Here is a 25676-nt window from a genome sequence, read left to right as displayed (position 1 = left end):
CTTCACTCTTTAGTCTTTAGTAATGACTTGTTGTGTGTAGTATGATATGGTAATAAGTTATTGACTTTACTCTTTAGTCTTTAGTAATGACTTGTTGTGTGTAGTATGATATGGTAATAAGTTACTGACTTCACTCTTTAGTCTTTAGTAATGACTTGATGTATGTAGTATTATATGGTAATAAGTTACTGACTTCACTATTTAGTCTTTAGTAATTACTTGCTCTGTGTAGTATGATATGGTAATAAGTTATTGACTTCACTTTTTAGTCTTTAGTAATGACTTGTTGTGTGTAGTATGATATGGTAGTAAGTTACTGACTTCACTCTTTAGTCTTTAGTAATGACTTGTTCTGTGTAGTATGATATGGTAATAAGTTACTGACTTCACTCTTTAGTCTTTAGAAATGACTTGCTGTATGCAGTATTGTATGGTAATAAGTTACTGACCTCACTGTTTAGTTTTTAGTAATGACTCGCTATTTAGTATTATATAGTAATTAAAATATTGACTTCACTCTTTAGTTTTAGTAATGACTCGCTATTTAGTATTATATAGTAATAAAAATATTGACGTCACTCTTTAGGCTTTAGTAATGACTCGCTATTTAGTATCATATAGTAATTAAAATATTGACTTCACTCTTTAGTCTTTAGTAATGACTCGTTATTTAGTATTATATAGTAATTAAAATATTGACTTCACTCTTTAGTCTTTAGTAATGACTTGTTGTGTGTAGTATTATATGGTAATAAGTTATTGAATTCACTCTTTAGTCTTTAGTAATGACTTGTTGTGTGTAGTATTATATGGTAATAAGTTACTGACTTCACTCTTTAGTCTTTAGTAATGACTTGTTTTGTGTAGTATGATATGGTAATAAGTTACTTACTTCACTCTTTAGTCATTAGTAATGACTTGCTGTATGCAGTATTATATGGTAATAAGTTATTGACTTCACTCTTTAGTCTTTAGTAATGACTCGCTATTTAGTATTATATAGTAATTAAAATATTGACTTCACTCTCGTAATGAATGAGCAGCGCTTAACCGGACTGGCTGTTTCGTCTATTGAATATGAAACTGGAAAATCTCTCGATTAAAACGATTTATTTGACATGCACCTCAGGACGGCTGGTATGGGTATTAACTCATTTACCAAAATAAAGCAGAGAACAAAGTTTCGACCTTCTTAGGTCATATTTGCGTTAATAAAAAGAGTTTGCAACTGACCGTTGCCCAGCACATGTCTTATGGATGACAGTGTAAAATTGATAATTTTATTAAAGCTAAGAAAGTAATTTGTTAAGTCTTTCTACCAAATACAACAAAATTTGAAATAAAGACATTATGGATATTATTGTTTTGTTTAAATTATTTATCATAAGCTAAGATGTGTTTTGGTTGTTATTTTACTTTAACTTATGTTGTATTTTGCAAGTTTGTGAGTGTGCTTGCAGTAGGAATTTTGTCCTCAGAACATCAGTGTTTCACGTAAAGAAAAGACAGACAACTTTGTGTTTTTTTTCTACCATACTTCAGTTTTCTTCATATTAAAAAGTGTAATTATATAGTGTGGACTGAAGTTTCTAGTCCTTAGGCGGGAACTCCACCCACTTCCCTCATACCTCTAGTCTTTACTCTTTCTTCCCTCCAGTAATTCTTCCTTCTTTCATATTCATACTTCTGTCGCTTCTGCCATCCTCTCTCCTTCTCTTAATCTTCTGTTTATCTCTTCACCCTCAACTAGACCCCCCCTGTTATAATTCTTCTTCAACCTGTTTCTCTTCCTCATTTCTCTGTTTCCTTCCTCTCCGCCTCCGAATTCAATAAAAAAACATGTTATCTCTCATAATTATTTCACTGCATTGGACTAACGGAGAAGTTTGTATTAAAACAATTGAAGCAGCTCATTGTGCTTTCTTAAAACGAAGAAACGATCGTTAAACTTGTTATTTGTGTTACCACGGATAATATTTATGCTTGAGGTGATGGATTATTTCACTCTATGCTTCATAGATCCAGTGAAAAGAGCGGTTTTTATCTACTTCAACACGAAAATAGATAAAATAATTATTTTGCATCAGTAAATATATTTTTCATAACTCCCAGCAAATGCTTTTACCGATAAAAAGTTTCTTCCATAAGCTAGTATATAATATTTAACGTGTCATCATTAGATTATCCATTCACAAGCTGTAATTGTTTCATGCACTCTCCAACTACGCGTTATTTACAACTAGATACTGTCTCAGTCGATTAAAGTACGACGTGAATGTTATAAATCATTAGAAACTGTCATTAACCAGTTACAGTTGTGTTATAGTTATTGTAACACAACATTATGAAGAATTGAAAAGTGACATCGTAAATGTACTTAAAACTGATGCAGTTATATGTGAGGTTGATCAAAACTCAAACCAGTTAAAGCAATGATATAATTGTTGCAACTTAAAAATTCGTTTATATAAATGTTGAAGCCTAACAATACGAATCATTCGTTTACATAATTGTTGTAGCTCAACAATATAAATCTTTGGCTTATACAATTGTTGAAGCTTAACAATATGAATCATTCATTTATATAATTGTTGTAGCTTAAAAATACGAATCATCCATATACGTAATTGTTGTATCTCTACAATACGAATAACTGATTTATATAATGAATGAAACTTAGTGGAATGGACGGCAACTGCTTGATGTGGAGACACAACTGTAGAGGAAGACATTTCGAAAGTCTTAAGCATTTCGTCATTTGTTTATATAATTGTTATAGCTTAACATAACGAATGATTGGTTTACATAATTGTTGTAAGTTAGAATATAGCTTTATATAATTATTGTAACCTAAGAATACGAATAATTGGTTTACATAATTGTTGTAAGTTAGGAATATAGCTTTATATAATTATTGTAACCTAAGAATACGAATAATTGGTTTACATTGTTGTTGTAGTTCATTAATATGAATCATTAATTTATATAATTGTTCTACCTTAAAAATACGAATAATTAGTTTATATAATTGTTCTACCTTAAAAATACAAATAATTGGTTTATATTATTGTTGTAACTTACCAATACGAATCTTTGGCTTATATAACACTGCACAACAAAGGTTTTGCTTCTTGAACACTGTTGGGTGTTCCTTATAGATTTTTGGCTGCTGATCACGAAAATCATATCCAAATTTGACCATCAAGTACCGTTTCATCGAAATCTTCAGTTTTACCAGGACATTACTAAAATGGAAAAACGACATCAGGACAACTGGAATTCGTCAATGCTTGCTGACTACTGTTGGACACTGCAACGTGATGCACCGGATATTTAATACAAACGAAAATCAGGAGCAAAACACTTTTAATTATGTTGAACTTACTAGCGTATTAGAAACATAAACGCAATTAAATACGTTATTGCCGATAAACAGTTAACTGTCTATTTCTCAGAGTTCCTACGTGATGAAGCAAAACCAGAACTATATTTGTGCATACCCACCAGGTACTATGAGCAAAAACTTTTCAAAAATATTGTTGTGCAGTGTTGCAGTTAAAAATTATGAAATTTGGTTTATTGTTGAAGCTTTAAGATACGAAGCATTCGTTTATATAATTATTGTAACTTAACAATACGAATCATTATTATATAATGATTATATAATTGCTGTAGCTACATTCATCATTCATTCACCATTAGATTCCATCAAGGAACATAGGGCCGCAATCTTGCGGATTCTTCAACAGGTATTTAAGTGAGTAGGTTGTTCGCCCACTGCACCGAACCGTCCCTAATTTATTAGTGTAAGACTAGAGGGAAGGCAGCTAGTCATCACCACCCACCACCAACTCTTGGGCTACTCTCTTACCAACGAATAGTGGGATTTACCGTCACATTATAACGCCCCCACGGCTGGGAGGGCGAGCATGTTTGGCGCGACGCGGGCACAAACCCGCGACCCTCGGATTACGAGTCGCACGCCTTACGCGCTTGGCCATGCCGGGCCCTTTTGGTTTACATAATTGTTGTAATTTAACAATACCAATAATTGGTTTATATAATTGTTGTAGCTTAACGATATGAATTTTTGGTTTACATAATTGTTGTAATTTAACAATACCAATAATTGGTTTATATAATTGTTGTAACTTAACGATATGAATTTTTGGTTTATATAATTGTTGTAACTTAACAATATGAATTTTTGGTTTATATAATTGTTATAACTTAATAATATGAATATTTGCTTTATATGATTGTTGTAACTTAACAATATGAATCTTTGCTTTATATAATTGTTGCAACTTAACAATATGAATCATTGGTTTATATAATTGTTGTAGTTTTAAAATACGAACCATTTGTTTACATAGTTGTTGTAACTTAACAGTATAAATCTTTGGCTTATATAAATGTTGTAACTTAAGAATAATAATAATTAGTTTTTATAACTGTTGTAACCCTAAAATACGAATCATTTATTTATAATACTGTTGTAAGTTAACAGTACGAATCATTGGTTTATATAATTGTTATAACTGAACAGTATGAATCTTTGATTTATATAATTGTTCTAACTTAATTATATGTATTTTTGGTTTATATAATTGTTGCAACTTAACAATATGAATTTTTGGTTTATATAATTGTTATAACTGAACAGTATGAATCTTTGGTTTATATAATTGTTGCAACTTAACAATATGAATTTTTGGTTTATATAATTGTTATAACTTAATAATATGAATCTTTGTTTTATATGATTGTTGTAATTTAACAATATGAATCTTTGCTTTATATAACTGTTGCAACTTAACAATATGAATCATTGGTTTATATAATTGTTGTAGTTTTAAAATACGAATCATTGGTTTATGTAATTGTTGTAACTTGACAGTATGAATCTTTAATTTATATAATTGCTTTAACTTAAGTATATGAATCTTTGATTTATATAATTGTTGTAAGGTACCAGTACGAATGATTGGTTTATATAATTGTTGTAAGGTACCAGTACGAATGATTGGTTTATATAATTGTTGTAACATAACAATACGAATCATTGGATTATATAATTGTAGTAGTTTAATAATATGAATCTTTGGTTTATATAATTGTAGTAGTTTAATAGTATGAATATTTGGTTTATATAATTTAGTAGTTGGAAAATATGAATATTTGGTTTATATAATTGTTTTAACTTAAGAATACGAATATTTGGTTTATATAATTGTTTTAACTTATGAATACGAATATTTGGTTTATATAATTGTTTTAACTTAAGAATACGAATATTTGGTTTATATAATTGTTGTAACTTAAGAATACGAATATTTGGTTTATATAATTGTTTTAACTTAAGAATACGAATATTTGGTTTATATAATTGTTTTAACTTATGAATACGAATATTTGGTTTATATAATTGTTTTAACTTAAGAATACGAATATTTGGTTTATATAATTGTTGTAACTTAAGAATACGAATATTTGGTTTATATAATTGTTTTAACTTAAGAATACGAATATTTGGCTTATACAATTGTTGTAGTTTAAAATTATAAACGTTGGTTTATATTATTGTTGTGGCTTAAAAATATGAATTTTTAGTTTATATAATTGTTGCAGTTTAAAAATACGAATCATTTGTTCATGCAATTGTTGTACCTTAACAATAGTAATAACTGATTTATATAATTCTTAACTTAAGAGTCGGAATCATTCGTTCATGTAATTGTTGTAGCTTGACTGTATGAATTTTTGGTTTACATTATTGTTAAAATTTAACAATATGTATCTTTCCTTTATATATTTTTGTAACTTAAAATATCAATCTCTTGTTCATATACTTGTTGTAGCTTAACAATACGAATCATTCGTTTAGATAATTATAATAGCTGAAAAGTAGAATGCTTGGTTTCTATGATTTTCATAACTTAACAATAGGAATGTTGGTTTATATAATTGTTGTAACTTAAGTACATCAAACTGTGGTCTATATAATTATTGTAACTTAAGTATATCAAACTGTGGTTTATATAATTGTTGTAACTCAATACTATGTATCTTTGTTTTATATAATTGTTGTAACTTAATAGTATGAAAATTTGGTTTATGTACTTGTTGTAGCTTAACAATACGAATCATTCGTTTAGATGATTGTTGTAGCTTAAAAGTGAATACTTGGTTTATATCCGTTTGCAGCTCAACAACACGAGTAATTGGTTTTTTGGATTCTTGTAATTTTACAACAGGGATGTTTAGTTTATATAATTGTTGTAACTTAACGGTATAAGTCTTTTGTTGATGTACTTATTGTAACTTAACAATATGAATCTTTGGTTTATATAAATGTTGTAAGCTAACAATACGAATAATTGGTTCATATAATTGTTGTAACATAACAATACGAATTATTGGATGATACAATTTTTGTAGCTTATATGTACAAATCATTGGTTTATATAATTGTTCAACCTTCAAAGTACGAATAATTGGTTTACACAATTTTGTAGCTTAACAATTGGAATCATTCGTTTATATAATTGATTGTTATATTTTAAATACGAATCATTGGTTTATATTATTGTTGTAAGTTAACAATACGAATCATTGGTTTATATAATTGTTGTAACGTAACAATATAAGTTTTGGGTTATATAATTGTTGTAACTTAAGTATAACAAACTGTGGTTTATGTAATTGTTGTAACTTAACAATATGAATTATTGGTTTATATAATTGTTGTACTTTTAAAATACGAATCATTGGTTTATGTAATTGTTGTAACTTAACTAAATGAATCTTTGATTTATATAATTGTTGTAAGTTATCAATACGAATAATTGGTTTATATTATTGTTGTAACTTACCAATACGAATCTTTGGTTTATACATTGGTTGTAGCTTAAAAATACGAATCATTGGTTTATATAATTCTTATTACTTACAAATACGAATATTTGTCTTACAATTGTTGTAGCTTAAAATTATGAACGTTGGTTTGTATATCTGTTGTAGCTTAACAATATGAATCTTTGATCTGTATTATTGTTGTAACTTAACAGTATAAATTTGTGGCTTACATGATTGTTGTAACTTAAAAATAAGAACCATTGTTTTTTTTATAATTGTTTAACCTAAGAGTACAAATCATTGGTTTATATAATTATTGTAGCCTATTACTACGAACCATTGGTTTATATAATTTCTCTACCTCAAAAATACAAATCATTGATTTATATAATTGCTCTACCTCAAAAATACGAATCTTTGGTTTATATGATTATTGTCGTTAAATATTATGAATCTTTAATTTACATAATTGTCTTAATTTATCAATATGATTAATTGGTTTATATAAGTTTTGTAGCTTAATAGTATCAATGTTTGGTTTATATAATTGTTGTAGCTTAACAATACGAATCATTCGTTCATATAATTGTTGTAGCTTAACTGTATGTATTTTTCCTTTATATAATTGTAGTAACTTAAGAATATGAATCTTTGGTTCATATAATTGTTGTAGCTTAACTGCATGAATTTTTGGTTTACATAATTGTTGTAACTTAACAATATGTATTTTTCCTTTATATAATTGTAGTAACTTAAGGATATGAATCTTTGGTTCATATAATTGTTGTAACTTTACAATACTAATCATGGGTTTATCTAATTGTTGTAACTTAAGAGTATGAATCTTTGGATTATATAATTGTTGTAGCTTAACAGTATGAAAATTTGATTTATATAATTGTTGTTTCTTAACAATACAAATCATTCGTTTAGATAATCGTTTTCGCTTAAATGTAGAATCATTGGTTTATATAATTGTTGTAGCTTAACAACACGAGTAATTGGTTTATAGAATTGTTGTAATTTAACAGTAGAAATCTTTGGTATATATTATTGTTGTAACTTAAGAATACGAATCATTGGTTTATATAATTGTTGTAAATTAACAACACGAATTATTGGTTTATATAATTGTTGTAGCTTTAAAATACGAATTATTGGTTTATGTAATTGTTGTAATTTAACAGTATGAATAGTTGATTGATATAATTGTTTTAATTTGACAATAATAATTGTTTCTGATGATTAAAATTTTTAATGATGGTTTAAAATCAACATTATGAAATATAAACCCCAGTTACATTTGTTGTGATTATTATGAGTTAAAGCACCCATACTTTCTTGTTTCGGACAACAAGACATCAGCTAAAACTCACAGATAATTAGAAGCATCGAAAGATGTTAAAACTGTAGTTGCGTATGTTTGTGATGAAAATTTAAAGTATCTGATTTCGTTCTCCTAAATCATTCGTGGCTTCGTAAAGAAGAATACTGAGACACGACAAAACTGTTTTTGGCAATAAGGAGTTGTGTTATATGTCTTTTCTTGCTTAACAGATAAATGTGTAGCAATTCCGGTGGTTAGGAGGGCCTTAATAGCTATTACTAATCGTATAATGTGCTCGGCGTGCACGAGATAGGAAGTTACTCATTCTGGACAATGAGAAGGCTGCTGCTACACGTTCCACTACAGATAAACAATTGGTATATATAGTTACTCGACATTTTGCTTCGTTGGTAACATCAACTACTTATTCAGTATTAGATATATTTTTATATATTCAATAAACTTTAAAAAATAAAGTTATATGAAAATTTACCGGCAAAACCCTATTTTAATGAAATTCAAACTCATTTGTGCACTTTTCAAGGCTGGATAGCCTGCTTCGTGCCCGGCATGGCCAAACGTGTTAAGGCATACGACTCGTAATCCGAGGGTCGCGGGTTCGAATCCCGGTCGCACCAAACATGATCGCTCTTTCAGCCGTGGGGGCGTTATAATGTGACAGTAAATCCCACTATTCGTTGGTAAAAGAGTAGCCCAAGAGTTGGCGGTGGGTGGTGATGACTAGCTGTCTTCCCTCTAGTCTTACATTAATTAGGGACGGCTAGCACAGATAGCTTTCGAGTAGCTTTGTGCGAAATTCAAAAAACAAACAAACAAAGAAAGCCTGCTTCGTAGCAATGAAAAAGTTAAAATCGTACAAAAAATGGAATAAATTAGTTTATAAACACGTTAAACAACTTCATCGTATTTAAAAAACACATTCCATGAGAGATAGTCTCTCTTTGATTAACAGCTATGTAGTGATGAATAAATGAGGCAAAGTGATAGGCTTTGTTGAAACCTGAGATTGATTCGCGTTTTAGTAGACTAAAAAAATGATATAATAATGTTTTTGAGTAGAATGCTTAGTGTTATTGAGAAGCGATAAAATAGCTACATCAGCCTTCCATCTTCAGGCGAGCCTGCGTAAGATGTTGCAGGTCTTTATCGTGTTTTCCTGGTGGATTATGAAGAACATTTGGTGATTGGTCTGTTTATCCTTAGTTCTGATTGGTAGAAATACTCCAACTGGTAGCCACGTCTAATCCCCAATATCTGTTCAGTGAAGGCTTTATTGTGTTCATGCAGAAATATTATTGAACTTCCCTCTTTTTATTTTCCAAAAAAATTGTCTGTGTCGAAAATTATAGTTTTGTCTCGGTTTATTTTGTCTCCAGTTGGCACAGTGTGTTCTGCAACAGCAGAATTTTCATTAGACTTGTCCAGTTGACACAATGTGGTCATAAGATTTGTCCAGTTGACACAGTGTGTTTATAAAACTTGTCCAGTTGGCACAGTGTGTTCTGCAACAGCAGAATTTTCATAAGACTTGTCCAGATGACACAGTATGTTCATAAGACTTGTCCAGTTGACACAGTGTGTTTATAAAACTTGTACAGATGACACAGTGTGTTTTGCAACAGCAGAATTTTCACAAGACTTGTCCAGATGACACAGTATGTTCATAAGACTTGTCCAGTTGACACAGTGTGTTTATAAAACTTGTCCAGTTGACACAGTGTGTTCTGCAACAGCAAAATTTTCATTAGACTTGTCCAGTTGACACAATGTGGTCATAAGATTTGTCCAGTTGACACAGTGTGTTTATAAAACTTGTCCAGTTGTCACAGTGTGTTCTGCAACAGCAGAATTTTCATAAGACTTGTCCAGATGACACAGTGTGTTTATAAAACTAGTCCAGTTGGCACAGTGTGTTCTCCAACAAGAGAATTTTCACAAGACTTGTCCAGATGACACAGTATGTTCATAAGACTTGTCCAGTTGACACAGTGTGTTTATAAAACTTGTCCAGTTGACACAATGTGTTCATAAGATTTGTCCAGTTGACACAGTGTGTTTATAAAACTTGTCCAGTTGGCACAGTGTGTTCTGCAACAGCAGAATTTTCATAAGACTTGTCCAGATGACACAGTGTGTTCTGCAACAGCAGAATTTTCACAAGACTTGTCCAGTTGACACAATGTGGTCATAAGATTTGTCCAGTTGACACAGTATGTTCATAAGACTTGTCCAGTTGACACAGTGTGTTTATAAAACTTGTCCAGTTGACACAGTGTGTTCTGCAACAGCAGAATCTTCATGAGACTTGTCCAGTTGACACAGTGTATTCATAAAACTTGTCCAGTTGACAGAGTGTGTTCATAAGACTTGTCGAGTTGACAGAGTGTGTTCATAAGACTTGTCCAGTTGATATAGTGTGTTCTACAACAACAGAATTTTCACGAGACTTGTCCAGTTGACACAGTGTGTTCATAAGATTTGTCCAGTTGACACAGTGTGTTCATAAGACTTGTCCAGTTGACAGAGTGTGTTCTGCAACAGCAGAATTTTCATAAGACTTGTCCAGTTGACACAATGTGTTTATAAGACTTGTCCAGTTGACAGAGTGTGCTCATAAGACTTGTCCAGTTGACACAGTATGTTCATAAGACTTGTCCAGTTGATATAGTGTGTTCTACAACAACAGAATTTTCACGAGACTTGTCCAGTTGACACAGTGTGTTTATAAAACTTGTCCAGTTGGCACAGTGTGTTCTGCAACAGCAGAATTTTCATAAGACTTGTCCAGATGACACAGTATGTTCATAAGACTTGTCCGGTTGACACAGTGTGTTTATAAGACTTGCCCAGTTGACACAATGTGTTTATAAGACTTGTCCAGTTGACAGAGTGTGTTCATAAGACTTGTCCAGTTGACACAGTATGTTCATAAGACTTGTCCAGTTGATATAGTGTGTTCTACAACAACAGAATTTTCACGAGACTTGTCCAGTTGACACAGTGTGTTCATAAGATTTGTTCAGTTGACACAGTATGTTCATAAGACTTGTCCGGTTGACACAGTGTGTTTATAAGACTTGCCCAGTTGACACAATGTGTTTATAAGACTTGTCCAGTTGACAGAGTGTGTTCATAAGACTTGTCCAGTTGACACAGTATGTTCATAAGACTTGTCCAGTTGGCACAGTGTGTTCTGCAACAGCAGAATTTTCATAAGACTTGTCCAGATGACACAGTGTGTTCTGCAACAGCAGAATTTTCACAAGACTTGTCCAGTTGACACAATGTGGTCATAAGATTTGTCCAGTTGACACAGTATGTTCATAAGACTTGTCCAGTTGACACAGTGTGTTTATAAAACTTGTCCAGTTGACACAGTGTGTTCTGCAACAGCAGAATCTTCATGAGACTTGTCCAGTTGACACAGTGTATTCATAAAACTTGTCCAGTTGACAGAGTGTGTTCATAAGACTTGTCGAGTTGACAGAGTGTGTTCATAAGACTTGTCCAGTTGATATAGTGTGTTCTACAACAACAGAATTTTCACGAGACTTGTCCAGTTGACACAGTGTGTTCATAAGATTTGTCCAGTTGACACAGTGTGTTCATAAGACTTGTCCAGTTGACAGAGTGTGTTCTGCAACAGCAGAATTTTCATAAGACTTGTCCAGTTGACACAATGTGTTTATAAGACTTGTCCAGTTGACAGAGTGTGCTCATAAGACTTGTCCAGTTGACACAGTATGTTCATAAGACTTGTCCAGTTGATATAGTGTGTTCTACAACAACAGAATTTTCACGAGACTTGTCCAGTTGACACAGTGTGTTTATAAAACTTGTCCAGTTGGCACAGTGTGTTCTGCAACAGCAGAATTTTCATAAGACTTGTCCAGATGACACAGTATGTTCATAAGACTTGTCCGGTTGACACAGTGTGTTTATAAGACTTGCCCAGTTGACACAATGTGTTTATAAGACTTGTCCAGTTGACAGAGTGTGTTCATAAGACTTGTCCAGTTGACACAGTATGTTCATAAGACTTGTCCAGTTGATATAGTGTGTTCTACAACAACAGAATTTTCACGAGACTTGTCCAGTTGACACAGTGTGTTCATAAGATTTGTTCAGTTGACACAGTGTGTTTATAAAACTTGTCCAGGTGACAGAGTGTGTTCTGCAACAGCAGAATTTTCATAAGACTTGTACAGTTGACACAATGTGTTTACAAGACTTGACCAGTTGACAGAGTGTGTTCATAAGACTTGTCCAGTTGATACAGTGTATTCGTAAGACTTGTCCAGTCTTTCTCTTCCTGTTCCCGTTTCATAGATGACATTGTTTCAACAGAACTTCAGACATAGTAGGCTTAAGAATTTAATGGACTGCAACTATCAAAGATTAACCATTTATTTATTTTACTCTTGGATAAAGTGTTTATCATTTTCATAGTGAACAAACAGTACAATCGTATTTAGTTTATCTTGGAGAATAACGTTTGTTTAACCGATAATGCATAGCATATATTGTATGTTCGAGTCGCTAGTGTGTGTCAGTTCATTGCATCTATAATGTATGTTATATATTCTATTTCATGTACGCTAGTATGTGATAGTAATGATAAACAAATAGTCGCCATGCTCTCTTATTTTCGGATTTTGGCAGGTTAACACAAGCAGTTGTTTTGTTTAACGTTAAAGAGCTACGTTGCTTTGGAGAATGGGACACAGTCCACAACTGAGTTACAGTGTTATAGTTGGGTGTCTGCTAAAACACATGCGTTGAATGTGTTTTGATTCGTACATAAATAGAATCGTACTCACCCAGGAATTAACCGGTAACAAGTGAGGAATTACGGGAAGTGTTTACATAGTAACATCAGTTTAATGTATACTTAATGTTGGGTAAACACTTGCATCTTATACATTATCGAATGTCAGAATTTCATGTTATATTTTACTTTCTTTATGAATAAAACCTGAAGTTTTATTTAGTTCTTATTCAAATTCTTAAACTGTTGAGTATGATATAGAAACCTGTTATCTTTTGAACTGATACATATCTAATAACTAATTCTAATGTGTCTTGACAAACCTCATACATTAAACATAGTAAAGCAGTAATATAGATTCCATTGAAAATAGACATATTACATCTTATTTCACATTCGTGTAATACCAAAGACCGAGAATTATCTCTTGTATGTTTTATCACATCGCTTACGATATTTATTATTGGATATTTAAAGTTATTAATAACATAGATACATCATAAGATTATTGGATATTTAACGTCATTAATAGTATAAAACATCATAAATTTATTGGATATGTAAAGTCGTTAACAGTTTAGACACATCATGATATAATTGGAAATTTAAAGTCATTAATACTATAAAAAATCACAATATTAATGAATATTTAAAGTTATTAATACTATAGAAACATTATGATATAATTGGATATTTAACGTCATTTATAGTATAAAAACTTCATGATATTATAGAATATTTAATGGAATTAATGGCATAGTTACATCATGATGTTACAGGATATTTAAAGTCATTAATAATATAATAACATTATGACATGATTGGATATTTAGGGTCATTAATAGTTTCTATGTAGAAACTTGATGATATTTTTAGATATTTAAGGTTATTAATAGCATAGATACATCATAATATTATTGGGTATTTAAAGTCATTAATAGTATAGAAACTTTATGATATTATGGGATATTTAAAGTTATTAACATTATAGAAACGTTATTATACTTTTCGATATTTAACTCATTAACAGTTTCTGTATAGAAACATGGCATTTTTGTATATTTAAAGTTATTAATAGCATAGATACATCATAATACTATTGGATTCATAAAATCATTAGTAGGAAAGATACATCATGATATTATTGGATATTTAAAGTTATTAATAATATAGAAACATCATTATATTATAGGATGTTTAAAGTCATTAACACCTTAAAACATCATGATGTTTCTATATTATTAATATATATTATTAATGATAGTTCATAATATTTCTAAACTAACAATGACTTGAAATATCCTGTATAGAAACTATACAAAAACATGACGATATTTTGGGATATTTAAAGATAGACACATAATGTTATTGGATTTTTAAAGTCATTAGTCGTATGGAAACGTCATATATTATTGGATATTTAAAGTTATCAATAGCTTAAAACGTTAGGATATTACAGGAAATTTCAAGTCATTAATAGTATAGAAATATTGTGATATTATTCGATATTTAAAGTCATTAATAATTTCTGTATAGAAACATGACCATATTTTTGGATATTTAAAGTGATTAATAGCAAAAATACATCATGATATTATTGGATATTTAAAGCCATTAATGGCAGAGATACATCATAATATTTTTGGATATTTGAAATCATTAATAACAAAAATACATCATGATATTATAAGATATTTAGAGTTATTAATAGTATAGAAATATCATGATACTTCAGGAAATTTCAAATCATTATTAGTATAGAAGCATTATAATATAATTTAATATTTAAAGTCATTAATAGTTTATATATAAAAACATGACGATATTTTTGTACATTTAAAATCATTAATAGTATAAAACAATATGATATTACAGGAAATTTCAAGTCATTAATAGCACAGATACATCATAACATTATTGGATTCTTAAAGTCAGTAGATGTATGAATACGTTATGATACTATTGGATATTTAAAGTTATTAATAGCTTAGAAACATCATGATATTACAGGAAATTTCAGGTCATTAATAGCACAGAAACATTATGATATTATTAAAAATTTCAAAGCAGTAATAGTAGAGAAACATCATAATATTATTCGATATTTAAGGTCATTAATAATTTCTATATAGAAACATGACCATATTTGTGGACATTTAAAGTCATTAACGACATAGATACATCATAATATTACATTATATTTAAAGTCATTAGTAGTATAAAACATCATGATACTATTGGATATTTAAAGTTATTTATAGTATACAAATATTATAATATTATTCGATATTTAAAGTAATTAATAGCATAGATACATCACATCTATTAACGTAGTTTAACTTCAAATACTACTATCTATTCATTTTTGTAACAAAAGATAGCTTACGATTTGCAAATTATATATTGGAGAGCACAACGTATGAAAATAAAGTTAGTAGGTAATATCAAACTACAAAATTCACGTATTTAGTCTTCTTTTTACCTGTATGTTTCAGTTAAGTAAGGGTACCTAGAACATACTTTTATATCTTTCGCTAACTTTTAAGCTAACTTAAAGTATCTTATATTTTACTTTGTATTTTAGATTAAGTATGGGTATCTAGTATCCATAGTTTTATTTCTGAGAATGTGTTTTTAGTATCTAAAGTTTGATTTCTGAGAGTATATTTTTTGTATCTATAGTTTCATTTATGAGAGTATGTTTTGGTACCTATATTTTATTTCTGAGAGCATGTTTTTAGTATCTACAGTTTTAGTTCTGAGAGTATGTTTTTAGTACCTATAGTATTATTTTTGAGGACACGCTTTTAATATCTGTAGTTTTATTAATGAGAGTATGTTTTAGTATCTGTAGTTTTATTAATGAGAGTATGATTTTAATATCTGTAGTTTTATTAATGAGAGTATGTTTTTAGTATCTGTAGTTTTATTAATGAGAGAATGTTTTTAATATCTGTAGTTTTATTCATGAGATTATGTTTTTAATATGTGTAGTTTTATTGATGAGAGTATGTTTTTAATATCTGTAGTTTTATAAATGAGAGTATATTTTTAGTATCAGTCATTTTATTAATGAGTGTATGTTTTTAATATCTTTAGTATCATTAATGAGAGTATGTTTTTAATATTTGTAGTTTTATTTATGAATGTTTTTAATATCTGTAGTTTTATTAATGAATGTTTTTAATATCTGTAGTTTTATTCATGATAGTATGTTTTTAATATCTGTAATTTTATTAATGAGAGAATGTTTCTAATATTTGTAGTTTTATTTATGAATGTTTTTAATATTTGTAGTTTTATTAATGAGAGTATGTTTTAATATATGTAGTTTTATTAATAAGAGTATGATTTTAATATATGTAGTTTTATTAATGAGAGTATGTTTTAATATCTGTAGTTTTATAATGAGAGTATGTTTTTTTATATTTGTAATTTCATTCATGAGAGTATGTTTTTAATATCTATCGTTTTATTAATGAGATTATTATTTTAATATCTGTAATTTTATTAATGAGAGTATGTTTTTAGTATATGTAGTTTTATTCCTGAAAGTATGTTTTTAATATCTCTAGTTTTATTAATTAGAGTATGTTTTAATATCTGTTGTTTTATTAATAAATGTTTTTAATATCTATAGTTTTATTAATGAAGTTTTTAATATTTGTAGTTTTATGTATGAATATTTTTAGTATCTGTAGTTTGATGATTGAAGGTATGAATTTAATATCTGTAGTTTTATTAATGAGAGTATGTTTTTATTATCAGTCGTTTTATTAATGAAAGTATGTTTTTTATATCTGTAGTTTTATTAATGAAAGTATGTTTTTTATATCTGTAGTTTTATTAATGAGAGAATGTTTTTAAGATTTGTAGTTTTATTTATGAATGTTTTTAATATTCGTAATTTTATTCATGAGAGTATGTTTTTAATATCTGTAGTTTTATTCATGAGAGTATGTTTTTAATATCTGCAGTTTTATTCATTAAAGTATGTTTTTAATATCTGTAGTTTTATTAATGAGAGTATGTTTTTAGTATCAGTCGTTTTATTAAAGAGAGTATGTTTTTAATATTTGTAGTTTTATTTATGAATGTTTTAATATCTGTAATTTTATTAATGAATGTTTATAATATCTGTAGTTTTATTCATGATAGTATGTTTTTAATATCTGTAATTTTATTAATGAGAGAATGTTTCTAATATTTGTAGTTTTATTTATGAATGTTTTTAATATTTGTAGTTTTATTAATGAGAGTATGTTTTAATATATGTAGTTTTATTAATAAGAGTATGATTTTAATATATGTAGTTTTATTAATGAGAGTATGTTTTTAGTATCTGTAGTTTTATTAATGAGAGTATGATTTTAATATCTGCAGTGTTATTAATGAATGTTTTTATTATCTGTAGTTTTATTCATGAAAATATTTTTAATATCAGTAGTTTTATTAATGAGAGTATGTTTTTAGTATCTATAGTTTTATTAATGAGAGTATGTTTTAATATATGTAGTTTTATCAATGAATGTTTTTAATATCTGTAGTTTTATTCATGAAAGCATGTTTTTAATATATGTAGTTTTATTCATGAAAGCATGTTTTTAATATATGTAGTTTTATTCATGAGAGCATGTTTTTAATATCTGTCGTTTTATTAATTAGAGTATGTTTTTAGTATATGTAGTTTTATTTGTGAAAATGTAATATCTGTGGTTTTATTAATGAGAGTATGTTTTTAATATCTGTAGTTTTATTCATGAGAGTATGTTTTTAATATCTGTTGTTTTATTAATAAATGTTTTTTATATCTATAGTTTTATTAATGATGTTTTTTAATATTTGTAGTTTTATGTATGAATATTTTTAGTATCTGTAGTTTGATGATTGAAGGTATGAATTTAATATCTGAAGTTTTATTAATGAGAGTATGATTTTATTATCAATCGTTTTATTAATGAAAGTATGTTTTTTATATCTGTAGTTTTATTAATGAGAGAATTTTTTTAATATTTGTAGTTTTATTAATGAGATAATGTTTTTAATATCTGTAGTTTTATTAATGAGATTATGTTTTTAATATCTGCAGTTTTATTCATGAGAATATGTTTTTAATATCTGTAGTTTTATTCATGAGAGTATGTTTTAATATATGTAGTTTTATTAATAAGAGTATGATTTTAATATCTGTAGTTTTATTAATGAGATTATGTTTTTAATATCTGCAGTTTTATTCATGAGAATATGTTTTTAATATCTGCAGTTTTATTCATGAGAATATGTTTTTAATATCTTTAGTTTTATTCATGAGAGTATGATTTTAATATATGTAGTTTTATTAATAAGAGTATGATTTTAATATATGTAGTTTTATTTATGAATGTTTTAATATCTGTAATTTTATTAATGAATGTTTATAATATCTGTAGTTTTATTCATGATAGTATGTTTTAATATCTGTAATTTTATTAATGAGAGAATGTTTCTAATATTTGTAGTTTTATTTATGAATGTTTTTAATATTTGTAGTTTTATTAATGAGAGTATGTTTTTAATATCTGTAGTTCTATTAATGAGATAATGTTTTTAATATCTGTAGTTTTATTAATGAGATTATGTTTTTAATATCTGCAGTTTTATTCATGAGAATATGTTTTTAATATCTGTAGTTTTATTCATGAGAGTATGTTTTAATATATGTAGTTTTATTAATAAGAGTATGATTTTAATATCTGTAGTTTTATTAATGAGAGTATGTTTTTAATATCTGCAGTTTTATTCATGAGAATATGTTTTTAATATCTGCAGTTTTATTCATGAGAATATGTTTTTAATATCTTTAGTTTTATTCATGAGAGTATGATTTTAATATATGTAGTTTTATTAATAAGAGTATGATTTTAATATATGTAGTTTTATTAATGAGAGTATGTTTTTAGTATCTGTAGTTTTATTAATGAGAGTATATTTTTAATATCTGTAGTTTTATTAATAAGAGTATGTTTTAGTATCTGTAGTTTTATTAATGAGAGTATGATTTTAATATATGTAGTTTTATTAATGAGAGTATGTTTTTAATATCTGCAGTGTTATTAATGAATGTTTTTATTATCTGTAGTTTTATTCATGAAAATATTTTTAATATCAGTAGTTTTATTAATGAGAGTATGTTTTAATATCTGTCGTTTTCTTAATGAGAGTATATTTTTAGTATCTGTAGTTTTATTAATGAGAGTATGTTTTTTAATATCTGTAGTTTAGTTAATGAGAAAATGTTTTTAATATTTGTAGTTTCATTTATGAATGTTTTTAATATCTGCAGTATTATTAATGAATGTTTTTATTATCTATAGTTTTATTCGTGATAGTATGTTTTTAATATCAGTAGTTTTATTAATGAGAGTATGTTTTTAGTATCTGTAGTTTTATTAATGAGAGTATGTTTTAATATCTGTAGTTTTATTAATGATATTATGTTTTTACTATCTATAGTTTTACTCATAAGAGTATGTTTTGATATCTGTAGTTTTATTCATGAAATTATTTTTTAATATCAGTAGTTTTATTAATGAAAGTATGTTTTTAATATTTTTAGTTTGATTAGTGAGAGCATGATTTTAATAAGTGTTGTTTTATTTATGAGAGTATGTTTTTAATATCTGTAGTTTTATTAATGCGAGTATGTTTTATATATCTATAGTTTTATTCATGAGAGTATGTTTTGAATATCTGCAGTTTTATTAGTGCGAGTATGTTTTTAATATCTGTAGTTTTATTCATGAGAGTATGTGTTTAATACCTATTTTCCATTATTTCATTAGATTCAACAGAAGAAGAAACTCGTTCTTCTGTGAAAGCTAAGAAACCAAGAAAGGCTCGGACAGCTTTCAGCGATCACCAACTTCAGGTAATTTGATATTATGCATAATTATTTTCTCCAATGAAACGTATTAAATGTTTTATTAGTTTGGCTAGCTTAATATTAAATGTCATAGTCGTCAGAAGTTTATTAGGAACATGAATTAAATCTTCAAGAAATAAAATTAGAATTTTGTTATAGTTAGGTCCAAAAGTGCTGCTGTCTTCGAGGGTTCTAAAATAATGGCTGAGGGAAAATAGAATGTGTTTGATCAGAGATAAAGAAAAGAGTAAATTGATACATCTAAATGAAAATGTTTTCTGGTTTTAATTTGAGCAACGTAACGGACAGACGCCCTTCGTTAGACCGCGTTAGAATGGAATTAGACTCGGTCATAATCGTGGAAAATGTAAAACGTACAAATGTTCTTATTATTCACGTACAATGGTTTTAAAATGCTGACAAAAATATCGTTGAACTTAGTAGTAAGGAATTATAAAGCAAAACATGATATTAGGAAGTATTTATTAAACATTTCCGAATAATCAGAATTCCATGATCAGTAATCTGGATATAAAAAACAAACAAATAATTACAAAATTTAAATTCTAGATTTAAACTTATTTTACTTTTCACTTGTGTTACGTTTTCTCCTCTTCTATTTGTATATTCAAATTGTTTTCTTTTGAACATATTTCTGTGTAAGTTAGAAATATTGTTTGTTTGTTTTCTGTTATAATCATGATGAAACGTTTTATAAATACTTCCTATTATCACGTTCGTGTGTTGCTTTATCATTACATTTCCTCCCCCCCCCAAAAAGAGTCGATAACTTAAGTGTTATTAAAATTAGCATAAACGCTAAGACAAATAATTAAAAAACAATAAAGTTGGACTTATAAACACAGGGAAATAATAAACATAAATGTACAAACAGTTAGTCTAATGAAATAATAATCCAGTGAAATAATTATGGGAATAAAACTTTCACACGGGTAGGATTGAAAAGAGAGATATACCAAAAAGTGACTGATAAGTTAAACATGACTGTGTAAGGTAATTAAGTTAGAGTAAAGGTTGACGGATTTTTTTAATTATTTAAAAGTAAATATTCCGCTAATACCATAACGTAATTTGGTGCTCAAGGCTTTCTCGTGTTAACGGTTGCCCTCCTCGTGACTGAGATTATCATGTTGGAGGTACCGTCCTGGTCAATAGAACTGGGAGGTCAGTGAAACGTACTTTTACAGATCACCGAGTCTGTGGGCAGCTTCTCCAATGCGTAGTTTGTGACACCCGCTACATTGGATTATGATGTGCAGGTGACGTGTAACTAGAACCAGATATTGTGGTGGTGTTTGAAATATACAGCAATGTTGGTTCAACAACGAGTTCTAATAACGGAGAGTTTGTTGTCCTGCAGAATCAAATGCACTATATGGTCTTTGAGATAGGTACAATATAACCAATGTAACGGATAAGGAAGTCTGGGAAAATATCAACAGAATTGGTGTAAAGGCGGTACTGAAACAAATAACTACCGGTTGGTACTCATGTAAATGAAACCTTTGTATTATCTTTATACGATTCTTTCTTATTATAATTCCACAATAACAGTCTTTAATGACGAAGGGCGTCTGTATGAAACGTCACAAGAAGGTTTTAATTTATACGATTTATTTTTTTCAAAGATCTCACGCCTTGAAAAGAAACGCTTTCTAAATAATTGGTCAGTAGTGTGTCTGTTTCTCATCATAAAAATATTTATCACTAACTATCAGTATTATTGTAGAACTTACTAGAAATTACAATTCATAATAAAGACCACAATGACATTACTTGATTCAATCAGTACACGAAGTGTTAATAAATTATTTATTAGTCAGAAGCAAAGGGACAATAGATTTGTAACTTTATTATACGTTTTACAAATTACTGGTAGCATGGGTATTTGTTTTCACTTTCGTAGAAAACTGGTAGCATGGATAGATTGTCATTTTAGTAAATAACTGACAGCTTGTGTAGATATTGTATCTTGAGTAAATTACTTGTAGATTGAGTAATTATTGTGATTGAGTAGATATTGTCACTTTAGTACATTACAAGTACCATGTGTAGGTATTACGATTTGAGTAAATTACTGGTAGATTGGGTAGATATTGCAATTTTAATAAATTACTAGTAACTTTGGTATATATTGTTACTTGAATAATTTCCTTGCAGCTTGAGTAGTTATTGTTATATTAATAAATAAGTAGGAAACTAGGTGATAGTCCACAATTAGAATGCCATAACAATTTTACTAAATAACTGGTAACTAGGTGATAGTCTACTCTTAGAATGTCATTACAATTTTACTAAATAACTGGAAACCAGGCGATATTCCACAATTAGAATGTCATAACAATTTTACTAAATAAATGGTAACTAGGTGATATTCCAAAATTAGAATGTCATAACAATTTTACAAAATAACTCGTAACTAGGTGATATTCCACAATTAGAATGTCATAACAATTTTACTAAATAACTGGTAACTAGGTGATAGTCCAGAATTAGAATGTCATAACAATTTTACTAAATAACTGGTGACTAGGTGATAGTCCACTCTTAGAATGTCATAACAATTTTACAAAATAACTGGTAACTAGGTGATATAACCATTATTAGAATGTCATAACAATTTTACTAAATAACTGGTGACTAGGTGATAGTCCACTCTTAGAATGATATTACAATTTTACTAAATAACTGGTAACTAAGTGATATTCCACAATTAGGATGTCATTACAATTTTACTAAATAACTGGTAACGAGGCGATAGTCCACTCTTAGAATGTCATTACAATTTTACTTAATAACTGGTAACTAGGTGATAATCCACTCTTAGAATGTCATTACAATTTTACTAAATAACTGGTAACTAGGTGATAGTACACAATTAGAATGTCATAACAATTTTACAAAATAACTGGTGACTAGGTGATAGTCCACTCTTAGAATGATATTACAATTTTACTAAACAACTGGTAACTAGGTGATATTTCTAAATTAGAATGTCATAACAATATTACAAAATAACTGGTAACTAGGTGATATTCAACAATTAGAATGTCATTACAATTTTACTAAATAACTGGTAACTAGGTGATAGAACACAATTAGAATGTCATCACAATTTTACTAAATAACTGGTAACGAGGTGATAGTCAACAATTAGAATGTCATTACAGTTTTACTAAATAACTGGTAACTAGGTGGTAGTCCACAATTAGAATGTCATAAGAATTTTACAAAATAATTCATAATTAGGTGATATTCCACAATTAGAATGTCATAACAATTTTACAAAATAACTGGCAACTAGGTGATATTCCATTATTAGAATGTCATAACAATTTTACTAAATAACTGGTAACTAGGTGATAGTCCAGAATTAGAATGTCATAACAATTTTACTAAATAACTGGTAACTAGGTGATAGTCTACTCTTAGAATGTCATAACAATTTTACTAAATAACTGGAAACCAGGCGATATTCCACAATTAGAATGTCATAACAATTTTACTAAATAACTGGTAACTAGGTGATATTCCACAGTTAGAATGTCATAAAAAATTTTACTAAATAAATGGTAACTAGGTGATAGTCTACTTTTAGAATGTCATAACAATTTTACTAAATAACTGGAAACCAGGCGATATTCCACAATTAGAATGTCATAACAATTTTACTAAATAACTGGTAACTAGGTGATATTCCACAATTAGAATGTCATAACAATATTACAAAATAACTGGTAACTAGGTGATATTCCACAATTAGAATGTCATAACAATTTTACAAAATAACTGGTAACTAGGTGATATTCCACAATTAGAATGCAATAACAATTTTACAAAATAACTGGTGACAAGGTGATAGTCCACAATTAGAATGTCATTACAGTTTTACTAAATAACTGGTAACTAGGTGATATTCCACAGTTAGAATGTCATAAAAAATTTTACTAAATAAATGGTAACTAGGTGATATTCCACAGTTAGAATGTCATAACAATTTTACTAAATAACTGGTAACTAGATGATATTCCACAATTAGAATGTCATTACAATTTTACAAAATAACTGGTAACTAGGTGATATTCAACAATTAGAATGTCATTACAATTTTACTAAATAACTGGTAACTAGGTGATAGTACACAATTAGAATGTCATCACAATTTTACTAAATAACTGGTAACGAGGTGATAGTCCACAATTAGAATGTCATTACAGTTTTACTAAATAACTGGTAACTAGGTGGTAGTCCATAATTAGAATGTCATAACAATTTTACAAAATAACTGGTAACTAGGTGATATTCCATTATTAGAATGTCATAACAATTTTACTAAATAACTGGTAACTAGGTGATAGTCTACTCTTAGAATGTCATTACAATTTTACTTAATAACTGGTAACTAGGTGATAGTCCACTCTTAGAATGATATTACAATTTTACTAAAAACTGGTAACTAGGTGATATTTCTAAATTAGAATGTCATAACAATATTACAAAATAACTGGTAACTAGGTGATATTCAACAATTAGAATGTCATTACAATTTTACTAAATAACTGGTAACTAGGTGATAGTACACAATTAGAATGTCATCACAATTTTACTAAATAACTGGTAACGAGGTGATAGTCAACAATTAGAATGTCATTACAGTTTTACTAAATAACTGGTAACTAGGTGGTAGTCCACAATTAGAATGTCATAAGAATTTTACAAAATAATTCATAATTAGGTGATATTCCACAATTAGAATGTCATAACAATTTTACAAAATAACTGGTAACTAGGTGATATTCCATTATTAGAATGTCATAACAATTTTACTAAATAACTGGTAACTAGGTGATAGTCCAGAATTAGAATGTCATTACAATTTTACTAAATAACTGGTAACTAGGTGATAGTGCACAATTAGAATGTCATCACAATTTTAATAAATAACTGGTAACGAGGTGATAGTCCACAATTAGAATGTCATTACAGTTTTACTAAATAACTGGTAACTAGGTGATAGTCCACAATTAGAATGTCATAACAATTTTACAAAATAATTCGTAATTAGGTGATATTCCACAATTAGAATGCAATAACAATTTTACAAAATAACTGGTGACTAGGTGATAGTCCACAATTAGAATGTCATTACAGTTTTACTAAATAACTGGTAACTAGGTGATATTCCACAGTTAGAATGTCATAAAAAATTTTACTAAATAAATGGTAACTAGGTGATATTCCACAGTTAGAATGTCATAACAATTTTACTAAATAACTGGTAACTAGGTGATATTCCACAATTAGAATGTCATTACAGTTTTACAAAATAACTGGTAACTAGGTGATATTCAACAATTAGAATGTCATTACAATTTTACTAAATAACTGGTAACTAGGTGATAGTACACAATTAGAATGTCATCACAATTTTACTAAATAACTGGTAACGAGGTGATAGTCCACAATTAGAATGTCATTACAGTTTTACTAAATAACTGGTAACTAGGTGGTAGTCCACAATTAGAATGTCATAACAATTTTACAAAATAACTGGTAACTAGGTGATATTCCATTATTAGAATGTCATAACAATTTTACTAAATAACTGGTAACTAGGTGATAGTCTACTCTTAGAATGTCATTACAATTTTACTTAATAACTGGTAACTAGGTGATAGTCCACTCTTAGAATGTCATAACAATTTTACAAAATAACTGGTGACTAGGTGATAGTCCACTCTTAGAATGATATTACAATTTTACTAAACAACTGGTAACTA

At 28.2% G+C, this 25676-nt stretch overlaps 1 protein-coding gene across 2 annotated transcripts in view; it reads left to right on the top strand.

Moving 5' to 3' along the window:
* LOC143228683 (barH-like 1 homeobox protein) overlaps positions 1-25676 on the top strand; it is a 56592-nt gene that overhangs the window by 7820 nt on the left and 23096 nt on the right. For both annotated transcript variants that reach the window (XM_076459943.1, XM_076459944.1), the window contains one exon: positions 19796-19881. In XM_076459943.1, coding sequence (XP_076316058.1) covers positions 19796-19881 — 86 coding nt within the window. The remainder of the gene's footprint in view (positions 1-19795; positions 19882-25676) is intronic.

This window comes from Tachypleus tridentatus, chromosome 10 (assembly GCF_004210375.1).
Source record: "Tachypleus tridentatus isolate NWPU-2018 chromosome 10, ASM421037v1, whole genome shotgun sequence".
In the NCBI taxonomy this organism is placed as follows: Eukaryota; Metazoa; Arthropoda; class Merostomata; order Xiphosura; family Limulidae; genus Tachypleus; species Tachypleus tridentatus.
This window is presented reverse-complemented; position numbering and strand designations above follow the sequence as displayed.